The sequence below is a fragment of the Manacus vitellinus genome, unplaced genomic scaffold, assembly GCF_001715985.3.
Source record: "Manacus vitellinus isolate BGI_N305 unplaced genomic scaffold, ASM171598v3 scaffold_6_pilon, whole genome shotgun sequence".
NCBI lineage: Eukaryota > Metazoa > Chordata > Aves > Passeriformes > Pipridae > Manacus > Manacus vitellinus.
Genome location: NW_021940750.1, coordinates 8,645,575 through 8,654,895, shown reverse-complemented (window position 1 = coordinate 8,654,895; position 9,321 = coordinate 8,645,575). Strand labels below are relative to the sequence as shown.

General features: G+C 43.7%; 1 protein-coding gene across 1 annotated transcript in view; it reads left to right on the top strand.

Moving 5' to 3' along the window:
• The first annotated feature begins 5,164 nt into the window (after positions 1–5,164).
• The window catches only part of GALNT16 (polypeptide N-acetylgalactosaminyltransferase 16), a 37,716-nt gene continuing 33,559 nt past the window's right edge, over positions 5,165–9,321 (top strand). The window contains exons 1-2 of the mRNA XM_018083018.2: positions 5,165–5,414; positions 8,240–8,338. Of these exons, the coding sequence (XP_017938507.2) occupies positions 5,239–5,414; positions 8,240–8,338 (275 nt within the window). The 5' untranslated portion in view covers positions 5,165–5,238. The remainder of the gene's footprint in view (positions 5,415–8,239; positions 8,339–9,321) is intronic.

Sequence of the window (9,321 nt, the reverse complement as noted above, 5' to 3'; positions counted from 1 at the left end):
TTGAAGGGGGGCCTGGAAAGGAAAGATTTGGTGAAGTTGTTACTCTTTGGCTTGCTTTGTGTCCATATTGATCAATTGATCAGTTAGGTCTTCCAGGGAAAGACACTTACTGGGGATGGCTTGGAATTGATGCTTTGCATTTCTGGGGGTTTGGCAGAGCTGACACAGTCATGAAAATGAGCTTAGAACGAAGGAGAAGCATGGCAACCCCTGCTCCATTTGTTGTACTAGCACTAAATACTTGTAAGAAGTGCAAGAACTGCAAAGGATACATCGTGTCACATAAAACTGCTATTGGACTAAGTTTACAGTAACTGTAAAATTATTAATTGCATTTACCTCTGAGAGTTTTGCATACCTTACTCTAATTAAGTAACAATTCTTCGTGACCTGTGGGGTATGGTTATTGTCCTAATTAGAACAGCTGGGACCAGTTCATCACTGTATGGGTGTAACCCAAAACTGTGTATTCTATAGCCTTCCATGCCATTTCCCAGAAACTGTTATCAATAGAGCATTTACACCCTCTGCCCAGAGCAGCCTGACTCCTCAGGCTATAAACTGGGTGTTAAGAGGCCTGTGAGATAGGAGGGTACCTCCTGTCCTCACACCCATTGTGGAACTCCCTGCCCTGAGGGAAGTACTGGGCATTCCTGCCTGAACTGGAGGATATATAATCTTGGAGTCTTGGGACTTTTGGAACCACTCGTGGGATCCAGAGGAAGACTGCAGATCACCACTCTCAACCAGACTGCAACCACCACTCTTGACCAGACTGCAACAGCACTCTCACCAGCAGGTTTTCCCCTCTCCTTTTACTTTGGACTCAGGGGCCCAACAAACACCACTCTGTTCATGCCCCAGGGTGCTGAGTTGTACATTTGGGGTTTGTGGGTTAAAACCAATTGTTTGTCTGTATAATCATATTTACTGTATTATTTTATTAAATTGTTATTCTGACTTAAAATCTCTCTTTGAGTTGAGTTCATTTCCCCTGCCGGTTTACCTTTAAACCAGCACAGTTATTCTTTTTGAATTTGACCAAACCTGCTGTTAAAAAAATGCATCTTGGGGCCCTGAATTCCGCAGCTCTGGTTTTAGTGGCTGTTAGCACAATGTGGCAGTTGGTGTGCCTGTGTCTGATGGCAGACAGTGACAATGCACAGAGGTGAATGGCACAGTCTGTATTATAGTCTTACTGTTTCACAAGGAATCAGGCCTCGAGGAATATCTCTGTGTTTGTTAGTCAAGAAATGAGTTTCTCAAGTTTTCATAGATGTGCATGGCATTCATTCCTTACCCTTAATCCCTCGCTAACAAAGTTAATTTCACTATTTAACTAGTGTCTGGTCTATTGAACCATGTCAAAACACAAATGAGAACACACTTTCAACAGCAGAAGTGTATCTGAGTCCATTCTGTCACTGAAAGGGAAAAACATTTATGAAAATGAAAAAGGGCAGAATAAGATTAGAAGGTTTAGAGTATTTCCTGAAATTTTGATATGCAAATTTTGTTGGATGCTTCAGCAATGTTTGGGACAAAACTTAATTTGCACAAACTATTTTCTAATCCCTAGTCTAGACACTCACATTTCCAGTGCCTATTCATCTTTATTTCTGCTTTCGTGTAGCACTTCTTTTTTTTTTTGATCTATCACCGAGCATCAGTCATAAGGAACTGGGGTCTTCCACTGCCCTAACTCCACCTTGTAGTCCCAGCCTCAAGCGTAGGGCTAGAGAGTGTGTAATTACATTACCTGATGAACTGTAGGGGTCTGTGGTGCCCCTATTGAATTGCATTTACTGTTTTCAGACATTTTTTTCCCACGTATTGAGATAATTTTGAATTCTCATCCTGTTACCTAATGTGTCTGACATTTTTTCTGGATTTCCTATGGATCTGACATACATACTCTGAATATCCAAGGTACTTATGAAAATACTGAATGGTGCTGGATCCAGAACAAACCCTTAAGACCTGCTCTCACCACAGCTCCTCTGCTCTGGCAGTGAACAGCTAATAATTCTGCTCAGACAGTGGTTTTCCCAACCATTTCACCCATTCTTCAGTAGTTTCACCCAGACTATTATTTTTCTAGCTCACTAATGACAACATCTTAACACCCCATATCAAAAACCTTATCGAAGTCATAAAGTATCTTATCTCTTGCTTTTCCACACCCTTGACCCTGATTACTCCATCACAGGAGTGATGTTGATCTGATGTGATCGCTCTTGACAAGTCTCAGTTGGCTCTTATTTATTACTTTGTTATCTTCATGGTGCTCATAGATGAATGTTTGATTACTTGTTGATTATCTATTGATTAGCTGCCTTTCTGGAAGCTGAAGCCAGACCCTCCTAGCTATCATCCCCTGTAACTTCTCTTCTGCCTGTTTGAAGAGAGCACAAAGAGATACTGTCTGAGATAAACTACAAGTGGGACTTAATTCTTAACTGACAATCAATTCCAAGTACTCTTCTACCCCTGTTTGATGTATAAGCTATGTGAGAACCATAGTATCTAGAGGAATAATCCCTGATAGTTCAAGTTTAAACGTATCATGGCCTTGAGGTCACTAGTCATGTCCCTGCTCACTTCCCAGGACTCTCCCCACCTTGCCCATGGCCCAGGACCCCAGGGTCTCTCAGCCCCTGCCCCAGTGATGCTGCAGCAGGGCTGGTCTCCACCTCCCAACAGCCTTGCCTGCCTGGGGCCCCATCCCGTCCCCAGAGAGGTGCCCCATACCTGGGGCTGGGGCTGCCCTGGTGCCTCTCGCTGGTGCTCAGCTTCTGGCTGGGGTGTGGGATGGTCCCTGGCTGCCAGCCCCTGCTCCACACCATGAGGAGTCCCCAGCCTTCACACCGCCCAGAGAAAAATGTCTCCTGAAAATTTATTGCCAGTTCCAGCATTTTCTAGTATGTTCCTGGCAATATAAACCAAAAGGAGGTGTTACTTTTCAGGGGCCTCAGGGGGACATAAGTAGCAGAGGGCAAGTGAGTGACTGCAAAATATTTAAAGGCATGTTATAAACCGGGCTTTTGCTGCAAATCAGCGTTGTTTTCTAGGGTGAAAAGAAGAAGAGAAATGGAAGCTAAGTTTGACAAAACTCCTAGTATGATTTAGAGAAAGAAAACATTTCAGTTTTTAGAGGTATGAAAGTAATTATTTTCCTCGTCATCCTGAAAATATGATTTCAAGGGAGATTCTAGGTAGCAGGCTGTGAAACCAGCCATAAAAGTAACTGAGATGTTACTGTAACCCAGTGACATGCCTGGTTGGTGGGGTTGTGGCAGTGATGGCTGCAAGAGGTGGGAGAGGATGGCAGCCTTGAGAAGGGGTGGCAGAGCAGGGCCTCTGCCTGGAGGAGTGGAACAGAGGCAGACTTATCCACTGGAGTATACCTATGTGTGTCCTACACCATAAGCATAGGCTTGGTTGTGCAGTGGTTGAAGGAGTTTCTTTGTGTTGAAAATAGGAGCACATTTTTTCCCTGTGAAAAGACGTTTCCCTCGTTCTTGTATGGTAAGAAGGGGAAATATGAGCGTCAGGCTGACTTTGGCTGTATTAGGCATAATTTTATGGGCCATCTTCATTTTTTTTCTGACTTCATTCATCTTCTCTACAAATGGAATAGTCCTAACCTCTAATTTCTCTTCATCCTCCAGTAGCTTCCTTCCAGAGACAGGCTTGACAAAACTTGTGCTCTGGCCACGGCTGCTGAGTTGTCACTGATTCGAATAATTGTTCGCAATGGTTTCAGTTTTCTCTGTTCCATTTGCAGTGCACTCAATTTGCTGTATTTCCCATCTCGGCAGACCGAGTGCAGGGTTTCATTTGAGCATTCATTTCATGGGGATGCTCAGATCTGTAACCTGAGTGGTCATGGTTCATTTGAAATCCATCAAAGTACATGAGTAGTTCAGTTTTTTTTTCCTAATGTTTGTTATCTTACACTTCTCCATGCTGAATTTCATTTGCCATCTTCTTATCCAACACTCTGGTTCTCCTAGGGCTGCCTGCACTGCAAGGTAGCCTTTCTCAGAGAAAGTTGGAGATATGTAGGTTCTTCTAAGCACTCTCTTGCTTAAGGAATTTGCTGTGGTGGTGGGTCTCTTGAATTCTTTCCCAGCCCGCTAAGATGGCTCAAGCAAAATGTTGTGTGATACTGGGGACCACTCTGTGATCTCTTACCCTGTATAACTACTAAAAGGAGCTCTTTAGCAGAGGGAGAAATGTGATCAAGGCTGGTATTAGAGGGTATCCAAACTATTTTACATAGAATGATCTCAAGATCTGAGGATTATCCAGTGCTTTGAATGAGATGTGTATGTGCCAGTATTTGCCTCTTGCAGCAGTTTTAGGGAGCTCCAGCACTCCCTTGCACAAGGCTGGGAGTATTTTATGGCTTCTTCATGACTTGGTCTACCAAATGGCTACCACAGACAATTTGTTAAACTACTTCTATTGTATGAACAATCCTGATTGCTTTATAATCCAATATTTTAGAGTTTGTATGTTGTTTCCAACCAAAATCTCCTGAATTCAGCATGGGCCAGAACTGTGCCTGTCCTCTCCCCTGGTGACCCTAGTGAATGGTTTTTAGGGGCTGGTTTTGCACTGACTCTATGGCCTCAGAAAGCTAGAGGAAAATTAGGAGAGGAGAGGGATGGCTCAGGCATTTTAACTCTTGTGGGGTACTGAGGACAGTCACATGCAGCTTTCAACTGTATCACGGACTTCTGTGAGATTGGGAAAATCTGGGCAAGGCACAGCAGGGAACTTGTTAATTCAGCTGCCTCTGTGTTTGTATGAAATAGTCATTGTCAAAAGGCTGAAACTGTTTTTCCTCAAAATATTGTGTTTCAGCCACCTTGGCTGGAGACTGCTCTCAAACATGCATCTCCTGGAAGGATTTCCAAATGTCTGCAGCCTCACACATTCTCTGTAACAAGTGCTAAAGGGAATTTGACTCTACCTGTGCTATCAGGAACATCAGCTTTCATCCCAAACTCATTCAGCAAGGATAGGGAGGCCTGCAATTTTCCTCAGAGAAGGCAATTATAAAACCCAGTCTATGAGGGTTTCCTGCTCTCATTTCCAAGCTCTTGCCTGTCATGTCTTTCTCCATACCTGAGCCACTTACAGATGTGTGGCAATGTCTGAACTTATTATCTGTGTCTAACCATGTGTAGGCGGCTCTCCCTGATGCTCTGATGCTTGTGTCTGCTCTAGATGACGCGGACTCCCCAAGGAGAGAAGAACAGCCGGAGGGGTTTTGATGAAAAGGCTTATTTGTCCTCAAAGCAGCTGAAGGCTGGAGAAGACCCTTACCGCCAGCATGCTTTTAATCAGCTGGAGAGCGACAGACTCAGCAGCGATCGACTCATTCGGGACACCAGGCACTACAGGTACCCTGCAGCCCTTGCTCTAAGCCATGGCTGCTGCTTGGGGCAGGGAGACCACTGTCCTCTTGTGTTGTTCTGCAGTGTTGACCAAGGATGTCTGGGGTTTTTCTTTGCCAACATTGGTCCATTACTTCACTGAATTGGATGGTTAATCTGGAAGGGTCTCAAATGCTCTGAGACCCTTGACTAATTCAGCCCCAGCCTGTGACTTTTCTAGCATCTCTTTTTCCAGGTCCAAGCATCAACTTTTTTTAGCACAGCTCCTCCATTGCAGCTCATATTGCTCATCTGACAGTTGTTTTTTGCGCAACTCCCATCACAATCATGGCTTCCCTCTCCTGCCTGCAAAGTATACCTTTGTTGCAATGTTGCTTTGCTCTAGTAGTCATCACCTGCTGTGCCCTGGCTGTCTGAAGCTGATTTGGTGCCTTCTTTCCAGCCTGAGCATTACTGTTTGGATGAAGGCTGCTGGGGTGGGGATAAAACTAACTTGCAACTACAGTTTGATGGCTTGCGAAGTCCTGTTGTTCTGTCCTTATTTCAATGGGAGCGAATTTATTCAGCTGAATAAACTCATCCTTAAAATGCTAATAGTGCTCAAGTAATGTAGTTTCTGGAGTACAAAAAGGTAATGCTGTATCTTGAAAAGTGTAGGTTTGAGAGGGATAGGATAGTGTCAAACAGTCTACTTAAGTCCTAGATCCCGTCTGTGGTTGCAAAGCAACATTTCACAGCTGCTGGGAACAGCAAACCAGGCATCTAACTTGATTGAAACTGTGAAAGGGATGTCAGGAGACATGGAGTTTTGTAAGCCTGCCAGCACTGACAGCCATCAGAGTCCTTATGAAGGGAAGCAGTCGGGACCTTGGTTGTAGGATCCAAGTCTTGTGCTCCTGTTCCCCAGCAGAGTACTTGGGATTGGTTTCCTAGTGACTTGGAGGCAGCAGTGCCATATCCTGTGGTACTGACAAGTCTCTCTGCCATGCAGAATTGCTGTTTTCTGGTAATCTGCTGTCATGTTCTGGCCGAAAACCAGCTCACTTCAAAGGTGAGTTATTGTTTATTTTGATCTGCATTAGCATGCAGAGCATGCTTTTTGTGCAAAGCCTCGTTTGTGCACTTCAGTCTGAAGAGCAACATATATGTAATCCCCAGCAAATGTATGGCCATTTCAGACCCAGATTTTCAAGGATCCCCTTGAGCAATGGGGAGTCCAAAGTAGTATATAATCAGAACAAATAAACCTATTTCCATGTTCTTCCCCTTTAAAGGAGTGGCAGTTGGAGAATGAGGGAACTGTGTTTGAGTATCTTGCCTTATAATGATATTGGAATAGTTGTTGTGATGGCAACTCAGGATGAAGACTTATTTCAGCTGATACAAGTTAGGTTGTGGACCTGGCTCTGTGTTTAAGGAATCGGGGGAGTCAGTAGGTCACTAACTTGCTAATTTTTCTTCAGGCACCCAAGTAAAGCACGGACATACTTGACTCCATATCCTACAAGTTCCTTCTGCCTTAGTATGTAGCTGTTTCTTTGATCCAAAGCAAAGACAGGGTCAACTTTCAAGTGCAAACCTTGTCCTTGTCCTTTGTGGTGCTGTAGTAATGCTGAAATCTTTGGATGACTTCCTCAAATAACACATACATGAGCCTCTTCTGCTTTTCCACTTCCTGATTCCTCAATGCATTTTGTATGCATTACATCATAGAGTTATTTTGAAACAATAATAAATATGGTATGTCTCATGTCTGGTCTCACATTTTCCACTTGAGTCTTTATCAAAGATTTCTTCATATGTTTATAAGCTGTTGTATGAAGCTGCTGTCCCCTTAATAAAACATTGCAATGAAAAAGTCATAAACCAGTAGGATCAAATGTGATGATAAAAACAGTAACAGTTTAGCAATAACCATAAAAGAATAGTAAGTAAATGTGGAAATACAACTAGTGGCTCTAAGAAGTGATTTGTATTCCCTCCCAGGATGGATTCAGTCTATGCGTGGCCTTGAATTGTTAAAAACAGGTGTGGACTCTTCATCAGACAGGGAATTAGTGCTGGCTGACTGCAGTTTTACCCTGGCTGGAAGTTAAGAAGGCAGACACTTTGGAGGAGCAGATCAGCCCAAATCTGCCATACTTAGCATCTGCCAGAACTGGATTCAGGATTCACATTTGTGAGTTGTTCCCCTCACAGAAACTTTGTTCTCCACAGGGTATGAACAGCCCTGGTGCATATTAATCCTTAGTTCTGAGTGTGAGAATGTATGTATGTACCTAACATTACAAAGTCAGATGGGAAGACATAAGGAATTGCTCTTCACTGCCTGCTGAGCTGTTAGTGTTGAACCTCAGCAACTCCCCAATGCAGATCACAGCACTAGCTTGTGTTTTCCTTTCTGTAAAGTTCAATATCCAAAGAATTTGAAGTGCTTTATGTGGTGATGCCTGGGTGTACCAGCTCCATGCATCCTCAGCATATGCATGTCCTATGCATGAATAAACAAGATTTTATGTGAATCACAGGTAAATGCAGGGACTAGAGTCCATGCTGTTGAATCTTTTCTCACTGTAAAACCCACATGCCCTCCTTAGTGTGTACCTTTGCAGGCTTAGGTATCACAGCCTCAAAACTGCCTTTCAACAGGCACAGTTCTTTTTAAGCTCTGCCAACCTTTGGTACAAGATCTGCTGAGGCCTCCCTTGCTGCAGCTCAATTGTGCTGTTTCTGATTTTAGCATATTACTCTCTTAGGAGTTCTAGGTACATTGCTGCAGTGGCTGCTGCTGAGTGATGTTTGTCTTACACTTCTGCTCCCCTGTGTTGCAGGTGCACTTCTGTACGCTATGACGCTGACTTGCCAGCTACCAGTCTCATCATCACCTTCCACAATGAGGCGCGATCTACCCTGCTCCGCACGGTGAAGAGGTGAGTTCAGCAAGGGGTGCTGGGCCTGGATGGTGGAGTCAGGAAGGGTACTGGTGGAGAAATAGGAATTTTCCAGCAGTTAGACAAGCAGGGTGACTGCAGTTCCCCAAGTGCTAGTGTTCTAGCCTTCAGCTGGCCCACTAGGACAAACCAGGGGCTTGGATTGGCAGTGTGGGCATATTTTCAAATACAGAGCATATCTGCAGTTACCCACTGTATGGCTCCTTGGGGGAGCAGCATGAGCAGCAGGAACAGGCTGCTGGGCTTGCATCCGCAAGTGAGAAGAGTCTGTGTGAGCTGTTCTTAAACAGTTCAATCCCAATACCCTTTTAATATATTTCTTCCTAGAATTTCCCAAAGTTTTTTGGCTGATCTTTGAGTGCCTGAGTTCAGGCACTCAACAGCCAGACTTGCAAAGATCTCAAGTATGAAAACTTCAACTGGTAATATATATTCTACTCACCTCAAAAGATTAGACCTCTTAAAATGTTTTCAGACATAGAAAATTTTGGGTTTAGTGCTGCTCGTGTCCATCAGTTGTCCTCTTTCACCCCCACTTCTCTTATAGCATCCCCACAGTGTAATTATGATAACAGAACTTGAGAAAAGGCCCATAATAACAGTAGAATCATATTTAACTTTCACAAGATGCATTTCAAATGGTTCATTCTAATTCTCTAAATAATCATACCCTACCTAGCTTAAGAAAGCTCTTACAGATACAGAAATAATGACAAGCTGCAAATCTGACTAGTCAGCGGGTAAGCAGGCAAGCAAGCTATGCAATTTTATGCTTCCTGTTGCTTAATATCACTGTGGTCCTTCACAGACTCACAGCCAGGTCATAAACCCAACAGAACAGAACAGCCCTGTTCCTTTGATAGTTGACTTATCCTGAAGTGCAAGGGATGCAATGTAATCACATAGTATTGGTGCATTGACTGTGTATGTGAATTGAGCAAAAATTACACTCACAGCAGTAA